Genomic DNA, 19076 nt, shown 5'->3' with positions numbered 1-19076 from the left:
AGAGACAGCCCCGTAATATCATGCTGGGCATGGGTGTGGCCCAGAGATGGAGGGAAGCGGGCTGTCTCCCACAAATACCGCTTCTGATAAGTCCTACTTTTCCAGGAAGGGCTCCCCTCCAAATACCGACCTAAGCAAACCCCACGGAGCTAACACCAGCCCAGCCCAAGGTGCTGTAGCCGCATATAAGCACAGCACCCTGGGGGAAAGGCTCTTGGATTCTGTTTCCAACCTGAGGTGCAAATGACTACAGGTCTGTCGCATCTTAGGTGCATTTAACATGTGCTATTTCAGCTTTACGCGGTCGGCAAAAACAAAAAAAGAGGGAAAAATAATAATTTAAATACTGTTTCTGTAGTGCGGGCGATTCCGCCCGCCATTACACTCAATGTAATTTTGACTATACGCAATTTTCGCTTTAGGCGCTGACTGCGGAATGTAACCCCAGCGTAAGATGAGACAGACCTGTATTGCAGTTAGTTTTCACAGTGAAATGACAATGAGGGAACTTGCCTTCAACACTTAATTCTTCCCAGGAGAGCCCAAGGAGGAGGGCAGGGGGAAGGTGGTCCTGGTAACGCAGCCCAGGCCTGCAGTCTAGGTTTGTGAAGTGCTCTTTGAAACATCAACAGTAACTGTGTACCAGACGGTGTGTACCCTGGTCGTAGAGGGTTAAGCTTACCCCTGGGGATGGGCTTAATGACTAACTCAAGGAACAATAACAGAGTAGAAACCTCCACCTAAGCTTTCTCCCCAGGTTGGATTGTTCCTAGGGCTCCCTGCAAGACCTCCCTGGCTCTGCCCCGAGTTCCCTCTCCCTAAAGGGCCACCCCACCTCTCAGAGTCCGATGAAGTTCAAAAACAGCATGTGCCGCAGTGAAGCAGCAATTCGTGCAGGGCTCTAACCTGGCTAATGGCAGGTCAACAGCCGATCCCTGCCTCTTTGTTCAGCCCTAGCCCTGGCTACATCCCCCTGTGGTGCCAAACACCCAAACCAAACGGCCTTGATCTAATCCTGAATGAGAACTGGACAGTTAAACTGGACAGAAACAGCAATGGTGCCTTTCCCCTGGCCCAAGCTCTTCCTCTGAAACGGCCTCAAGTCTAAAGCGCCTTGGAGAGTCTGGCTGCTGTGGTTGCAGCCTCAAACAGCTCCAATAAGCTACCAACCTGCTCCAGTATAACAGGTACCCACTGCATACAGCTTGGCCTCGGGAAGCCACAGGAGTGTGTGGAGAGGGGAGTGTGGAGGCTGTGTGCGGGCTGGTGGTTTAGCTGAGGTACCTCCACAATAACCTGTACATGGTACTGCAGCTGGCCGGAGCAATGCTGCATCTCTCTCGTGAACGCGAGGCCTGTGTCTCTTGCAGCTGGGATCTGGCAACATTTCAAATAAAGAAGGAAACAATCAAATGGGTCTGTGTGTAAAGCACAAACTGCCCAAGTAAACAGCAAAAATGGGGACAGGCAGGGGAGATTTTTAAGATCATTTCAACTTGAAAAGGACAGCATCAGCTTGACATTTAGTCAGTTTCAGAACATGCTGTCGAAAGCCTTTTGGGTTCTGTCCCTGCTGACCCCAGGGGGTTTCACTGCCACCTATTTTCCGCTTTAAAAGAAATTGTTTTCTCCTGTTGCTGGATGAAAATCTCACCCAGACAGTCCTGGAAACTGACTGTTGTGGAACGGTGAAATTGATGATGCACAGAGTGCTGTCAAATGGACACTGTACACAGAACTGGGAAAATAGAGAAAAGCCTCATTTTCTGGCTAATCTCTCGCCATTACGGTGACATTAGCTGCCACTTCTAGCAAGCAGGTAAAACATTCAAGAGAAAAGTGATGGGTTTAAGTTGAGCATGTCCCTTTAATCATCTAAGGTGTTAGTAACATGCCCGAGGAGCGGTGTCTGTTTTTACATTGACCCTGCCCCTTTCCATCATGTTTACAAGCTTGAGGGTCATTTTATTCTTAAAATCAAAGGGCCAGTCAGAGGCATGTTCCAACCCCAAGAATGTATAGTCATGGGCTAGCTCCCCAGCCAAAGGCTCCGTCCTGCAAGGTGCTGGCTGGGTCCCTTTAACTCCTGTGAATGTCAGTGGGAAGTGAAGGCACCTGGCACCTCCAGAAATTGCTCAGCACTGTACAGAATCAAGCCCTAAGCCGTGTCACTGGCGGCTGCTTGTCAGGTGCCCCGTATGGCCCGTCAGTGACATGATTCATTGATGTATCAGCAATGGGGGAAGATCATCAGGATGGAAACAGGCAGCAGTGACTGGGAATGACCCAAAAGACTTGGGGCCTTTAGTCACCATCGCTCCTGCTCTGCCGCTGCTTTTCTCCTCTTTATTTCTCTTCTCTCCTCAGTGGCACTAGCTCGGCTCCCAGAACAGCGATTCTGCTCTGGTCCCCACATCCTGCCCTGCCCTGGAGGCAGCGCTCCTTCTCCTACACTTTTATTAAACAGTCTGCTCTCTCTATTTCCCCCATTGGCTTGGTATTGCTGCTTAAAGGCAGAGCATGGCAATGCACAGGGCTGGTGCTACCATTAAGGCAAACTAGGCAGTTGCCTAGGGCGCCAAGATTTGGGGGTGCCAAAAAGCGGTGCCCCCAATTTTTTTTTACAGCGCTCCTACACCCCCTCCCCGAGCGTGCGGTCGCCGCTCCACTTCTCCCGCCTCCCAGGCTTGCAGCACCAATCAGCTGTTTGGCGCCGCAAGCCTGGGAGGGGAGGAGAATTAGAGCGGGGGCGGCGTGCTCGGGGAGGAGGCGGAGCAGAGGTGAGCTGGGGTGGGGAGCTGCCGCGGGGGGGGGGGGGTGCCTCAGGGCAGAGGGGGGGGGCAGCTGCTGCGGGGGGGGGGGCCTCAGGGCGGAGGGGGGAGCTGCCGCAGGGCTGGGGTGGGGGCGCAAGGTGGAAGTTTCGCCTAGGGTGCGAAACTTCCTTGCACTGGCCCTGGCAATGCAGTGGGCTAGTGCTGGCCAGCTCCAGCTGTCTCACTCCCAGCTCTCTCACCTTGTGGGCCCGGGTCGGAGTCTCCTGCATGTTTAAATGCAGCTTGGAGTGACCCTGATGTTCTACAATAGTCACTGGCACCTCAGGAAGTGTTTGTCACTGTGGGAAAGTGACACCCCCTCAGAAGCTATTACATTCATGGCATCCAAGCAGCCATACCCAGAACTGCTCTGAGGATTTGCCAGCTTGCTACGTCCTGGTCGTCTCCACTAAGAGAGGCCAATCGGTGGTTCTGTTTTTCATGTCCATGGCAGACAAGAGCAGGCAGCCCAGCATGGGGCTGGTCACTATCATGGATCTGTGTCTGGAGGAGACAAGGCAAAGGTCTTCTCTGAAGAGGCTGGTCCCATCCCGTGCACTGAAGGTCTAGGGGTGATTGGGAGCTTTGAGTGGCAGCCTGCTCCCCCTGATTGTGAAAGCAAGAGGGCAAGAGTTGTGCCCTCTGCAGGCTGGATTGGTAATGCCTTCCTGTGTGGGGGAGGGAGGGAGGAAGGTGCCAGCCTGTGTGGGTGGAGAGGGGAAACACATGGGCACGTTCTATATGGCAGAGGTGGCGGTGTGAAGGCCCACCAGGCTGGCTAGCTCAGATTGCTCTGCCATAACACCCCAGTGACCCACATGATGAAGCAGCATTTATATGCATAAGTGAGACCTTCGCATGTGGCCCAAGTTCTCTGAGACTGGTACAAACAGCAGAACACACCAGAGAAGGGCCATGGAGCATCTTACACCAGCAGCACAAGGGGCAGCGGAGGGCATCCAAAGGGAGGGGAAACAGATACACAGATTCTTAACAGTAACTAGAACTGGTGGGGAAAAAATCACCAACTTATTGGAAAACGCTGTTTCATTTCAACTAAGATGTCGTGAAATTGTTGCATTTTGGCTACATTTTGTTTAGAAAAAAATGGCGGCGGCGGGGGGGGGGGGGGGGGAGTTCCTGCTTCAACACTTTTGGGAATGAAAAGTTTCAACTTTTCATGTTAAATATGACTTTTTGTTTCAAAATGAGTGTATTAAAAACTTTAAAAGGGGTCAAAATCGAAACAAAACCAATGTATCCAAGTGCACCGTTGTGACTGAACCAAAAGGAATTTTGTTTTGAATTTCATTTTGTGAACAATTTTGATGATTTTGTCCCAGTGTGGGATTAATTTCCCCCCCAAAATCTCAACATTTTTCAGTGGCTGGAAAATCCAACTTCCGACCAGCTCCCTGGGTCTTGCTGAAACCACACCTCTGTCTGGTCTGGTGGGTGAACACCGGCTGACTTCAGTCACCAGGCTGGACTTGAGGATTGCTGCACAGTTTACGCCTGATGGGGAATTGGAGGGTGACGTGCGGGGCCCTTTGCAGACACACCTCACTGCAGACCATGGGCCACAGTCTTTTTAAAGAGAGTACTGGGACCCATCTCTTCATATTCCCTAAAGGCAGGGGGCGTCAAGGAGGATTTTACCTCTTGAGGCTTTCAAGCTGGGGGGTGGGTACTCCGTGGGCTCAAATGTTTCAGTCACAGTCAGATTTCATGCCGTGCTATGCCTGAGTGCAGGACTCTGCACTTGTCCTTGTTGAACCTCATCAGATTTCTTTTGTCCCAATCCTCTAATTTGTCTAGGTCCCCTGTATCCTATCCCTACCCTCCAGCATATCTATCACTCCTCCCAGTTTAGTGTCATCTGCAAACTTGCTGAGGGTGCAGTCCATGCCATCCTCCAGATCATTAATGAAGATATTGAACAAAACCGGCCCCAGGACCGACCCTTGGGGCACTCCGCTTGATACTAGCTGCCAACTAGACATGGCTTTGCTAAAGTCAAGGAATAACACATCCACTGCTTTCCCCTCATCCACGGAGTCAGTTATCTCCTCATAGAAGGCAATTAGGTTAGTCAGGCATGACTTGCCCTTGGTGAATCCATGCTGACTGTTCCTGATCACTTTCCTCTCTTCTAAGTGCTTCAGAATTGATTCCTTGAGGACCTGCTCCATGATTTTTCCAGGGACTGAGGTGAGGCTGACTGGCCTGTAGTTCCCTGGATCCTCCTTCTTCCCTTTTTAAAAGATGGACACTACATTAGCCTTTTTCCAGTCATCCAGGACCTCCCCCGATCGCCATGAGTTTTCAAAGATAAAGGCCAATGGCTCTTCAATCACATCCGCCAGCTCCTTTAGCACCCTCTGATGCAGCGCATCCGGCCCCATGGACTTGTGCTCATCCAGCTTTTCTAAATAGTCCTGAACCACTTCTTTCTCCACAGAGGGCTTGGTCACCTCCTCCCCATGCTGTGCTGCCCAGTGCAGTAGTCTGGGAGCTGACCTTGTTCGTGAAGACAGAGGCAAAAAAAGCATTGAGTACATTAGCTTTTTCCACATCTTCTGTCACTAGGTTGCCTCCCTCATTCAGTAAGGGGCCTACACTTTCCTTGACTTTCTTCTTATTGCTAACATACCTGAAGAAACCCTTCTTGTTACTCTTAACATCTCTTGCTTGCTGCAACTCCAAGTGTGATTTGGCCTTCCTGATTTCACTCCTGCATGTCTGAGCAATATTTTTATACTCCTCCCTGGTCATTTGTCCAATCTTCCACTTCTTGTAACCTTCTTTTTTGTGTTTAAGATCAGCAAGGATTTCACTGTTAAGCCAAGCTGGTCGCCTGCCATATGTACTATTCTTTCTACACATTGGGATGGTTTGTTCCTGCAACCTCAATAAGGATTCTTTAAAATACAGCCAGCTCTCCTGGACTTCTTTCCCCCTCATGTTATTCTCCCAGGGGATCCTGCCCATCAGTTCCCTGAGGGAGTCAAAGTCTGCTTTTCTGAAGTCCAGGATCCGTATTCTGCTGCTCTCCTTTCTTCCTTGTGTCAGGATCCTAAACTCGACCATCTCATGGTCACTGCCTCCCAGGTTCCATCCACTTTTGTTTCCCCTACTAATTCTTCCCTGTTTGTGAGCAGCAGATCAAGAAGAGCTCTGCCCCTAGTTGGTTCCTCCAGCACTTGCACCAGGAAATTGTCCCCTATCCTTTCCAAAAACTTCCTGGATTGTCTGTGCGCCGCTGTATTGCTCTCCCAGCAGATATCAGGGTGATTGAAGTCTCCCATGAGAACCAGGGCTTGTGATCTAGTAACTTCTGTTAGTTGTCCCCTTAGACTGTTTTTTTCTGACAAAACTAAGTTTCTTCTGAAAATTTCTAACTGCGCCTATTATCGAGTGCTAGAGGCTTTTTTGGAACTAAAGATCCTGGTTTCCATCTCTGCTGATCATTGAAATGTCTGTGGCCATAGCCAGGGCCGACAAGAGGGGGGGGGGAAGCTGGTACAAATTACCGAGGCCCAGCGGTCCAGAAGGGGGCCTGGGGCCTGGCTTCCCCCCCCCCCTCTTGTTGGCCCTGTTTAGCCGGTCCGCCCTTGCTGGGGGGCCCGAAAAAATTTTTTCACCAGGGCCCGAACCCGCTCTTGGCGGCCCTGGCCATAGCTTGCTACAGTGTTTCCTCCCATCTGCCTTCCTGCCTGCACTTCTCAGTTTCTCTTCCTTGACTGTTGTTTTGGTTTCTTGGACAGTGTATTATGTAACTCTGCCAAGAGTTCAGGGTCAGTGAAGATACTGTGCAAAACACAGTTGTATTGAACTGTATTGCACAGATGATGCAGAAGAAAACTGTTGGGATAATTTATAACATTGCTGCTTGTGTGAGACCTGACTTGTACTAAGGCAGAGCAAAAGAGAATGCATCAAATGCCCTCAACTCTTCCAGCCAAGACAAGAGCATTTTCTTTAGTTTTGTGTGTTCTGCTGGGCTCTTGACATGCCCTAACAATTACTTTCTGCTGGATTCACTGAAGACCTGTACTAAAACCATACTGTACTAAAGGATCATGCACAACACGGGGACTGTAGTGTTGGTTAATCACCGTAGTCCTGATTCTGAGCTGTTACACCAATATGGATCTGGAGTAATTCCACTGAGGTCAGTGAACTCTCTCCAGATTTACTTTCCGCCCCCTCCCAGGGGTGTTACTTTGGATTTACACCAATATAACAGACATCAGAATCAGGCCCCCTGTCTGTAGGATTTTCTGAAAGGTCTTGAAACTGGTTGACATACTTTCAGAGACTGAAATGTCGTTGGCTTCGTTCCTGGTGTAGTGTGACTAACGTCACTGAAATTACATCAGGAATGAATTTGGTCCATGATTATTTGAAGGAATTATGCCAGGTATACACACAACACAAGCCACACATGAAGGGGCAAATTCTGTGCTCCTAAGTCAAGCAAACCTCCCGTTAACTCAAACTAGAGGCCTGGTTGGGTAAGGCCTGCAGAATTGCACATGCACATCCCGTAGGTGCAGTGTTTCCACTTGATCTCCCTTGGGAACATATCCCTTTCATCTGCCCCATGAAGCCCTTTGCTATACAGCGGTGTGTTGGGTGTGCTACTCTGGACCAGGCATTGCACGGCTCCCATTGACCCGAGTGCACACACACAACGAATGGAAGTTACATTGCATGAGACATGAGACACCGACCTGCATGAGACACCGACACTACAGGCACCCTCCGCCCGCGCCAACAGGGGGAAGCCGCCAGACTACAACTCCCATGATGCAACGCTCCCATGGTCTCGGCAGCCGCCGTAGCGCCTGTCACGTGAGCGGCGGCGCTGCCTGCCCCACGGGGTCACATGAGCAGCCCGGAGCCCGATGCGGAGCCCCGAGCGGCAGCTGCCCCTGCCGAGCGCCCCCGGCCCGGCCGCATGGCCAACGTCGCCAAGAAGGTGTCCTGGTCCGGCCGGGACCGCGACGAGGAGGACGAGCCCCCGGCCGCCGGGGAGGCCACCCCGCTGCTGAACGGCGCGGGTCCGGGGGCGGCGGGCGGCCCCCCGCACTCCCGGCCGGTGAGCGAGTGGGGCCGGCTCCCTGCGGGGGCCGGTGTCAGGGGGCCGGGGGCTTCGCGTTGTGGGGCTGGTGTCGGGGGGTCAGGGGCTGCAGGGGGGCTCGCTGAGGGGCCGGGGTCAGCGGGGCTGCGCGGCGGGGAACAGGCAAGCCCGGATCCGGTGCGGGTCCCGCTCATCCCACCCTGGGGAGGCTGGGCTCGCTCTAGCTGGTGCCCTGCATCCTGCCGAGCTCGCCTGTGGGCAGGGAATGTCCAGTGAGCTCCAAGCCTAGCTGTGTCTCTGCCTCTTGCCCCCGACCCATCCTTGCCTGCTAGCTTCACCCAACCTATTGCCCCAGCTGCGCTCTGCTTATAAACCTCCGTGCTCTAGCCCTGCAGCACCAGCCACACTTCTTGCAGCTACTTCTCCTTGGTTCTGGGAGCTGCTGTACATCGCAGAGCCTGCCGGAGCTCTGTGTGCGTCCTTTGCTGGAGTTCAGCCAGGGGCTGTACTAATCCCTGGTGGTGTAACCGAATGGAAGCGCCTATAAATGGGTGAAATCTGGCAGAGACCTGAGATGGGCATTGAGCTGTACAGGCAGGGTCTGGACAAATGCTGGAACATTGCAAAGACAGTGTAGATGGTGAAGTGACAAGGGTCCAGGGTGAAATAAATTCTTCTGGTGGCTTATTTGGAGAACAAATGGTTGCTACAGGATCTATGCAGCCCTGAGGGTGGGGGAGCTTTATGCCCTTAAGAGGGGAATTTTGTGTTTTGTGAGTTTAGGGTGCAGAGAATTCATATGGGGAAGGAGGAAAGGTTAGCGATCGGGTTCTGCCTCCTTTAGTCTTGTTGTTGGCTTTCACCTCATGCTGTCTCTCTGGAGAGAGCTCCTTAAAGCTTTCCTTTAGTATTGGAACGTGTCTCCACAGCCTTCAGTGGAATTGGAGAGATCGGGAAGTACTTGGAGCAAGCAGTGACTAACTGGACAGCATCAGTTAGGTGTCAAAATGATTTGGTGGGTAGCTGAGGAGAGGGACTGGCTTACTGGTGGCATGCAAGGTGTCTCATTTTGGATTTCCAGGACTCCTGAATGTGCACTGACCTCTGCAAATGGATGGGGATCTGAGCTTTGCTTCCCAAAGGGGCCCCTGCCCTTGTTGTAGGGCAGGGGTGGGCAAACTTTTTGGCCTGAGGGCCACATCTCAGTATGGAAATTGTACGGAGGGCCGGCTGGGGCAGGGGATTCAGGCGCACGGGGGGGATGAGGGTTCCGGCTGATGGTGCAGACTCTGGGGTGGGGCTGGGGATGAGGAGTTTGGGGTGCAGAAGGGTGCTCTGGGCTGGTATGGAGGGGTTCGGAGTGTGGGAGGGGGCTCTCGGCTGGGGCAGGGAATTGGGGTGCACGGGGGGGGTGAGGCTCCGGCTGGGGATGGAGACCCTGGGGTGGGACTGGGGATGAGGGGTTTGGGGTGCAGGAGGGTGCTCTGGGTTGGGATCAAAGGGTTTGGAGGGCGATCAGGGCTAGGGCTGGGGCAGGGGGTTGGGGCGCAGGGGTGGTTCGGGGTGCAGGATCTGGGCGGTGCTTATCTGAAGTGGCTCCTGGAAACAGCGTCCCTTCCCCACTCCAGCTCCCACGTGGAGGCGGGGCCACGCTGCTCTGTGTACTGCCCCGTCCGCAGGCACCGCCCCTGCAGATCCCATTGGCCATGGTTCCTGGCCAATGGGAGATGCAGAGCCGGCGCTTGGGGCGGGGGCAGCGTGCGGAGCCCCCTGGCTGCCCCTGCTTCCAGGAGCCACACTGAGCTGCTGCATGCGTGGAGTGGAGCAAGGCAAGCCCCGCTCCCGCTCCCTGGCTGGAGCACTGGAGTGGGGAAAGCTCCCAAACCTGCTCCCCAGCGGGAACTCGAGGGCCGGATTAAAAGGTCTGACGGGCTGGATGCAGCCCGTGGGCCGTAGTTTGCCCACCCCTGTTTTAGGGTCACTTTCTGTCATCCTTGGGAGACTGTACTCGGATAATTATTTAAGAGGGGGTGTAGAATTCCTTGCTGCCTAAGATTTGGATCCATGTTCTCATTAGGGTGCTCAGCCAGCGACGACCTGAGGGGGTGGGGAAATCAAGCAGAAATTGTGGAAATATCATGGTAGAAGAGCAACTCTGCTGCGCCCTTCCTTCCTCAGGGAAGAGAATCTTTATGCCTTCAGTTACAGCACAGTCCTGAGTACCTGTTACTATTCACTGATCAGTCTTGGACAGGTCAGTCTTTCTTGTGTCTGAGTCAACCAAACTGGATTAAAAAGCAGAACTTTACAGGTCACCAGATAGTGAGCCGAGATTTCCTATTGCAGAGCGATACTGGAACAGAGCTGTAGTCAGGCTACGGATGACTAGGACAACCAGCAAGGAAAAACACAGCACATGGAGCTGATTCATACAATGTGTTTCTCATGTCACTGTGACAAGTGCCTAGCTGATCGCTGTACTTGGTGAGCACAGCTGATGAGACAGGCTGCTGACCCCCCAAGAGGAGCAGTGTTGCTGTGAGGGGTTGCTGTGGCATGGCAATAAAACAAATGGGGTGGGTGGAAGAGGAATACTTTCAGGAGCTACTAACCATTTCTTAGTGATTATCCTTTTTAAATATAATGGATACAGGAAATCTTCATTTCAAAGTCATGGTCTCTGCTGATGTGTAACCTGTGAATTTTTGGCTGATCAGGGTGTGACCAGTAAGAAGTAGCAGGGTCTATAACAGGGATCGGCAACCTTTGGCACGCGGCCCATCAGGGAAATCCGCTGGCGGGCCAGGATGGTTTGTTTACCTGCAACGTCCGCAGGTGCGACTGATCGCAGCTCCCACTGGCTGCGGTTTGCCGTTCCAGGCCAATGGGGGCTGCGGGAAGCGGAGGCCAGCACATCCCTTGGCCTGCGCCGCTTCCCGCGGCCCCCATTGGCCTGGAACAGCAAACTGTGGCCAGTGGGAGCTGCGATCAGTCGAACCTGCGGACGCTGCAGGTAAACAAACCGTCCCGGCCCGCCAGCGGATTTCCCTGATGGGCCGCGTGCCAAAGGTTGTCAATCCCTGGTCTATAAGCATGGAGAGTGGGACCAGTACGTTATGTACTACCCTTTTAATGGGCTCCTTATCCTCCCCATTACTGTTGGGTCCTGCTAGCTTTCTACAACACTCTCAGCTGCAGGCCAGAAGCAATGAACTGGGGAGATTACCCCAGTTCTTACTTAAAAGCATATGTTTGTGTGGGAGTGACCTAGCAGGCTGGTTCTGGGCCTTGTCTCCAGGGTGAGCTGTTTAGGGATATGCTTATCCATATAGTTATAGAATGAATATGCACATGTTGAATTCAAAGGAGATAAACTCTTCTGTTTCAGAGCAAGAGCCATTCACTGACTGGCAGGGTTAGGAAGATACTCTGTGTGAGCTGATTATTCCATAACCAGCTTCTATGAAGCTTCTTGCATTCTCCTGAGGGCCCTGGTACTGGCAATCATCAGGAGAATACTGAGTGAGGGGGCCCTGGGGTCTGAACTGGCATGGTGGTTCCTATGTTCTACATCTCTAAGCACGTGCACACGATTCAGATCATATGAATATGCTCATAACGCTGAAACACTTGAATCTTGGGCACATCTCATCAATTTGGCGATTTCAAGATACCTGAGAAGTGCTTGGACAGTTCAGCTGGATGTGCTTAACACCTGATACTAGGATAAAGGGATCTTTTTATAAAACACTCCTCTTGTTTCTCCTTCCTTGCCATTCAACTGGATCGGCTCTGATATTTTTCCAAGCTAGCTCACAAATTGAATATTAAATATTCAAACACGCTGATGCCCAGGCAGGAAGCAATCCTAATTCTCAGGCAGGAAGCAATGTTATTCTGAGAAATGCAGATCAAGAGCCTGCCTTCTATCCCACATGGATAAAAGCAAACTTTATGGTGGTGATGACTTGTCATGTGCCTGCTGTGCCTTTCATTTTGTCTTTTTGCTTTTTTTGAGAGTAACTTTTTTGGGGAGGGGAGAAGGGTAGGTTGGCAGATGGATTTGTCAAACGATGTGTGGGATCCTTGGTCCCGAATACTCAGCCTACCGTGCAACAGATACAACGTTGTTGTATGAGTCTGTAGGCTGGTGGGATGCTAATATCTGTATTAATCTGTGTATGCTTATTTTGATTAGCTGCATGCTTGTTTAGAAGCTCGGATAGCAAGATGTAAAATGCTGCAATCAGGGAATAGCACCAGAGGTCTTCCTGCTGGCTATAATTAGAGGCATCCTGGATGTGTCTCCTCCGGGGGGAAGGAAGAAAGGTCTGTACCTGTATTAGAGAAAACAAAAATTCCTGAGGCGTCTTGGAATAGTTCATGCCTAGGACTGTTAGCCTTTAGGGTCAACGGGGCTGGGGAGTATACCTGCCTACTCACCTGTTGGGAGTGAGCGCTTAGCCTTGAGATGACTTCTTGAGTCTGCAGACAGTTTCAGGGTTGCTGCACATAATTTCCCAAGGTGATATTAACAAGACTCTGGTCAGTTTCACTTCAGCCTTGTAGGCAGCAGTGAAACAGCCAGGACCACTTCAGGTTTATGCTTCTGCTGAGGAGAGCTCTGGGGAGCAGCGGAGGCAGAACCTGGAGTATTTCCAGAGAGAGGGGCCCCAAAACTGGAGGAGGGTTTGAGTTTCAGATGACTGATCTCTTCACCTCATGGGTAGTTCCCAGGAGGTTGTGGGATTGGGGGGGGGAGGGGTAAGGAAGAATATAAAAACAGCTATACTGGCTCAGAACAATTGTCTGTCTAGCCCAGCATCCTGTCTCCAGAGTGGCCAGTACGAGGACTTCGTGGGGAGTGTACAGAACAGGGCAGTTGAAGTAATTGACCCCGGTCTTCCCCTTCTGGCTTTTGGCAGTCAGAGGTTTAAGGTTGCCTGAGCATGGTGGTATATCCCTGACCATTTTGGCTAGTAGCTATTGATAGACCTATCCTCCAGGAACTTATATAGTTATTTTTTTAAACTATTAAGTTTTGGCCATCACAACATCCCATAGCAAGGAGTTCCACATTGTGTGGAAAAAGTACTTCCTCTTCTTTGTATTAAAACTGATGCCTATTAATTTCATCAGCTGGCCTCTGGCTTTTGTATTGTGGGAAAGGGTAAATGACACTTCTCTAGTCACTCTTCTCACACCATTTGTGATTTTTTTTGTAGACCTCTGTCATGTCCTGTCCCCCCCTCCGCCCCCCTTAGTCCTGTTCTACGCTGAACAGCTGTCATCTTTTCAAAGGGCGAGACCTTGCCTTCCAGCAGCCAGAGCTGGAATGGATTTGTCAGCTGTTTGATAACCAGAGGCTGGTACCAAAGATACAGGCCCCTAGCATGGCCCAGGGGTAGCACCTTGATATGAATTCAGGCATCCTGGCCCATTCTCAGCAGTTGCGGATGGCAGGAGTACAGGGCGTCTCACAAGGTGTTGTGCATGGAGGCTGGGGCCGGGGCAGATATTCTCTTCATGTTGGTCTTTGGGTGGTAGGTTTCTGCTAAAGTCTCCTAGCCTTGGGATTTGATACAAACTTTGGGGCCTGTCAGGACTGTAGCTTTGTGCTGCCTGTGATAGAAGCTCACTAGCAAATGAAATATGGGCATCATTACTTTTTCAGCTAGTATTTCAGCAATGGTAACACGCTTTCCTGTAAAAATCAACTATTTCATAACTGCAGCTTTGCAAGCTAGTTGCCATTCTATTGCCATACCCATTCAGCATCTGACTAGGAACTCTAACTTAGCCTGAGTTTACAGGAAGGGCCCTGAGGACTGAATCTTTATCTTTCTTGATCTTGTCTCTCATAGAATCCGCCAGTCTGTATGATGTCTGTGTGGTCATTCAAATTGCTGCATGGAGGTGTATGGGGACACAGCTTCTTTTTAATGTTCTGTGTGATCCAGAGCCAGGCTGTTGGCATGTGTTGGTGCAGAGGATAAGGAAAGGAAATAATTCATGTCCTGTGATCCGTCTCTGGAAATAAAAAAACCCTCCGATAACATTTCCCAGGCAGTGGCCTAGTTTACTCATCAACAACAGAAGTTGAGTCAAATGCTTCTTGTTTGTGGTTCTTCAGAGCAAAGTTGGGAGCCTATAAAAAGTTTGCTGTGTACACAGTCGTAGTGTTTGTTCTGTCAATGTTTTTGTTCATTAGCTCTGATTGAAGTCATGCCATTATTCACAGGCAGGGATTGCTTCATGGCTAGTCAGCCTGGAAGGTAGAACACTGGTACGGTAGCTACCATGCATGGTGCATATAATATAGTTTGGCTGAATATAGGCCATTTACTTCTGCCTACATCTAATCTTGTGGATTCTCATTGTTGGGGGTTGTAACCCATCTGCCGGGCGTAGGGCTCACTAGCTCTGCTCCTGGGTGAGTCAGTCCTTGCTGGGCAAGATGCTACTAGCTATGTTGGTCTCCTTGCCAATCAATACCACACTGGTTCAACCATACTGTAATAGTGGGCCCTTTGTCATTGCTCATGTCGTCATATACAGCACGTCCTGTGGGGTAGGAAATTATTTTTGAGTGCTATTTACTGTATATTATGACTTGGTGTGCCTGAGCCCACTTATCCACTGACACTTTAAAAACCCTTGCACCCCAATCTGGGTCTATGCTGGTTATGTGATATGTATGTATCTCTTCACCCTTGCAACCGATACCTGTAATCCCTCATAAATCAAGCCTGACCCCAGATGCACAGTACCTTCCCTCTTAACTTGTGTATATTTAATTTTAAACATTAACTTTAATAAAAATTTTAAACTTTAGCCAAACTTTTCTTTCCAATTAAAGTTGCTACTCTGGGTTTGCTACAGGTCCTTTCAGAGAGGTTGTTTTCATAGCAATCAGCCGTTGGACCATGTCCCAGAATGATGTCGCCTGAGTCATCTCTTTCTAGAACTTGCAATTAGAAATAAATGAACTGGCCACTGCGCCAGAAACTAGCAGCACCTTACTTGGCAAAATCGGCCAACTTCAGAAGTCTGCGTAGTGAGTGTCTTTATACCACTGAGCTATGACAGAAACTATCCCAGCTCTTCAGAGATGGTTACCAGGTGCAGTTGCTACAGTTATTCTTTCAGTAAATGCACTACAGAGAAAACATTAAAAAGCCTACCTGCATGCTAATCACCTTCCCAGGGATCCGCCCAACCTAACATGGGCTCTGATAGGAGCCATCCATCAAACCCCCACTGAAGGGAGATTCCTTAAGGTTACCTGTTCATCACAGCTTCAGCTCAGAACAAGCCCACAGTCTTATGGGGCCTCAGTAGGCCCAGTCCTTCCTACCCTTCCCTAAGGACTGGGGCTCTATGTGGAGCAGAAGGCCTGTCCCTTTGCTGGATCAGGAAGAAGGCCCTGAGCCAGTTTAACACCAGGCTATTTATCCAAGAGTCCTTTCTTTGTGGGTTGGTCCGTGGAGAATCCAGTGTGAACCAATATATGCACCTTTCCTGGGGGTGGCTTCAGAGGGCTGATAAGCAGGGAAATTACATTAGTATCCCCATCCCTGCTAGAGAAGGCACATCCAGTGCCACAATAACACACACACACAGCGAACCCCAACTTAATTCCATAAGGTTTGCCCAGGATATTACAGAATAGTGTCAGTCTTTCGCAGTAACAACCAGTGGTAACATCATACCAGCCAAGTCAGTCATATTTGCTCTCCCCCACCTCTCTTGCGAACATCTGTCCACATGTTGTTCAGGCTGATGGAAAAAGTCCAGTCTGGGCTTAGCACCACTCTAAGCATTATACTGCCCCTAGAATAACCTAGAGGAGAATTCTTCTTCAGAGGGATCCTTTGGGTTTGGGGTTGGAGCCCCAAATGCTGAAGGATCTTCTCTCAGTCTTAATCTGGCCAATGTGCCAGCTTTCATATGGACCCGACATGATTGAACTCCAGAGTATGGGAGTTCAAACTAGCTAGTGCATAGGGTCTCACTTGCATTTACCTAAAGTTCTGTGTGTGTGTGTGTGTGTTGTAATTTTTTTTTTCTCATAATGAAATTTGGAGGTGGAAGCCCAGCTCACCCTTTCTCGGTCAGAGGCCCCTGCAGAAAATACAATTATGTCTTGGTGCTTCCAGTCAGTTCAAGAGCACTTGAGTGTCTAGTCTTTCTACCCTATGTGTAAGCGGGGGAATGGTCCCGCTATTGTGGGGAACTTTCCTGGCTTCTGCACTACCCCGGTGAAGTGGGCTAGCGAAAGGATCCGAGTCCTCGCTCCCACTTCCTTTACCCAGAGGCCTCCCTGCCCTTGAGGACTCCCCTTCCACTCTCCTGTCTGGCAGAGTCCTCGTAAACCCCGACAAGGCTGGGCCCAGGATTCCTGGGGGTCTCGACCCCCAACCCTGCTGTGGTCACCCAGGCCAGGGGCTAGGGTGTCCCCACTCCGGAGTACTCTCTCTGCACTGGGCACCTCCCTGACCCACTGATCATTTCATACAATTTAAAGCAAATACAAGTTGTTTAATTAACAATTAATTTTAAAAAAGAATAAGGAAAATGGGAAAGGTTAAAGGAAAACACATCACCCTGCTCTGTGGCAGGGAACATCACAAACAGTGTCTCTGGAATGTCAGGGCAGTTCACAGTCTGTTCCTTGTAGGTCCCAGGCCTCCTTCTCAGGCCCTGGCTGTGCTGCAGAGACGCTGCGGGTTGGACACTTGCTCTGGCGGTGGCCACACGCTCTCAGGCTCTAGGTGGCAGGACCCTTCTTCCCAGCGTCGCCCCCGCCCTGTCGGGGTTACGAGCCCCCTCCAAGTCTGGCCTGCAGAGCCTCTTGGCTGAGGCGTCTCCCTGCGCTGGGCCCACTGGCCAGGGTCCCCCTCCTCTCCCCAGCTGCTCACCGCACCCGGCTCCGGACTGCTCCAGCCCTGGCTCCAGCCCCAGCTCCACTCGGCCTCAGCACGGCTGCTGCTGCTGCTCTGCCTTCAGCTCCCTGGGCTGCTTCTCTGGCCTCTCTGGCTCTGGTTGCTGCAGCTCTGCTCCCAGGGCAGGTCTGCTCTGCAGGCTGCTTCTGTGACTCTGCTCCCAGCTCTGACCTGCTTCCTGGCTGCTTGTCTGGCCCCTCTGGCTCTGGTGGCTGCAGCTCTGCTCCCAGGGCAGCTCTGCTCTCTCTGGGCTGTGCTCTGGCTTTGGGGCTGCAGCTCTGCTCCCAGCAGCTTAGCTCGGGCCCCTGCTCTCTCCTTAGCTCTGCCCCACTCAGTCTGACCCAGGCAATTCCAGTTCACACGGAGGACGGGACCCCTCCTGGCCTCCTGACTCTCTGATTAGCCTGCCCGCCCTGTCAATCAGGCTGATCTGGAGCATTGGCCTCTCCCCATTGTTCCTGTGGACTGTCAGTCTCAGGCTCCTGATTTGCCATCGACCCTTCCCCTTTTAGTGCTGGGAGCTAGCCAACCAAAACACCCCCACTGAATGTTAGTAAGGGGGCAACAGTCCCCTTACATATGCTAAAGCCCCCTCCCCTTTACACTGTAAGCTCTTTAGGGCAGGGATTGCGTTGCCCTCTCTCTGTTCAGCACCTAGCCCAACAAGGCCTCAGTCCAGATCAGGGGCCTCTAGGTGCGACACTGATGTAAATGCTTCCCACATGCAAACGAATGTTTGTTGCAAAGTCAAGCACTTAAAATGCCATATTTATGGCTGCCTTTGCAACCTGAGTTCTGTCCCCTGGGGGAGTCTAGCCTGTGCACTGAGTGAGGCAGGAGTTCTGTTCAAGAAAAAATAGTATGTGGTCATGTAATTAAAGAGACTAGTAATGCATACACGTGGGGGGGGGGGGGTTGTCAAATTAAGGCTACACGAGCAACCTTTGTTAAAAGTAGATCTTGTATAACTTCTGTTCCTTTAAAAGAAAAGAGTTAAAAACGACTAACAACCTCCCCCATCGTGCATCAGCAGCAGGTTTGAGCTACAGGACTGACTACATTAGCAAACTTTTCCTGCTGGCAGCTGTCCCTGGGCTGGGCTGCTGGTGCCATGGGCTGGGTCTAGGGGAGCCCCCAGCCCGTCATTCTTTCTCTCCTCTGATAAGTGCTGGGGGAGTTGCTGCCCCATGTGATGCCCCTGGTGGGAAGAGGGGATGGGCTGCTGGGAAGATGTGCCAAGTCCAGGGAGGCATGTGGGAGGCCCAGCTCTTCCTCATCTCCTCTCCCACTGCTACAGCTCCCAGGTCATTCCAGCGCAGTGGTGGCGTGGGCCCAGCTGTAGAATGTTCATTCAGTTACTTTGGTAGGCTGCCAACATTTCCCTGGGGAAGCAAGCGAGAGAAGGAAAGAGTGACTTCAGTTTGTATCAGTGTCTCAGCCAAACCCAAATGGAATCAAGAGAGAAAGGAAAAGCACTTCTGTAGCCTGGGGATTTTCTTCCAGCCAAATTTCAATTTAAATACAGTTCAATTTATATCCTGGAAAGCAGGGACTTGAAAAGGATTTAGGGGTCATGGTGGACAAGCAACTCAACAAGAGCTCCCATTGTGATGCTGTGGCAAAAGGGGCTAAGGGGATCCTCGGAGGAGGGGTAGATAAAAATTGACTTATACACTGAATACTTTTCCTTTTAAATAACCTGATTACAATTACATTTTAAATTGACAGCTGGTTTTAGGGACTACACTTCACTCTGTTAAAATCATTTAAATAAAGTCAGTGAGTCCCCAAATTTTAATTTAGTAAATGGTGCTGCTTTTCTAATTATTTACTGGTTCCCGGGGAAACCATCTCACTTTCTTTGTCAACTCAAGCTTTATAAATGTCACAATGTCATGTTCTGCTGATGTATATAAATTACTTTGTCTGTAGAATGGAGAAATTCTGGTATTTACATTTTTCCAAATGTAAATAACTGTCAGTTTCTGTTGCCCAGAAAGACTTTTGCCTTAATTACTTTTGGTTTCAGTTTAGCTAGCAAATGCAGAGAGCGAACGAGCGCTTCATTTGGACTAGTAATTCATTCAAAGCTGGCTAAAAATGAGAGGGAATTGAACTAGCAGGAAAACTTGTTTTCATCTTTCAATGTATGAATAAAACCAGGTTGGAAAGGATGAGTGAGATCTATTAAGCGTAAAAACACGAAGGGCATGGGGCAGATATTTCAAAGTT

The 19076-nt window shown here is 50.7% G+C and overlaps 1 protein-coding gene across 2 annotated transcripts in view; it reads left to right on the top strand.

Moving 5' to 3' along the window:
• Positions 1–7776: 7776 nt before the first annotated feature.
• The window catches only part of CLCN7 (chloride voltage-gated channel 7), a 52564-nt gene continuing 41264 nt past the window's right edge, over positions 7777–19076 (top strand). The window contains exon 1 of one of the 2 annotated variants that reach the window (XM_065411638.1): positions 7777–7915. In XM_065411638.1, coding sequence (XP_065267710.1) covers positions 7777–7915 — 139 coding nt within the window. Of the gene's footprint in view, positions 7918–19076 lie in introns of both variants that reach the window. The other variant, XM_065411639.1, reaches the window with a different exon arrangement.

Source organism: Emys orbicularis, chromosome 10 (assembly GCF_028017835.1).
Source record: "Emys orbicularis isolate rEmyOrb1 chromosome 10, rEmyOrb1.hap1, whole genome shotgun sequence".
Classification (NCBI taxonomy): Eukaryota; Metazoa; Chordata; order Testudines; family Emydidae; genus Emys; species Emys orbicularis.
Note: the sequence above shows the minus strand (reverse complement) of the source record. Positions and strands in the feature narration are given on the sequence as shown.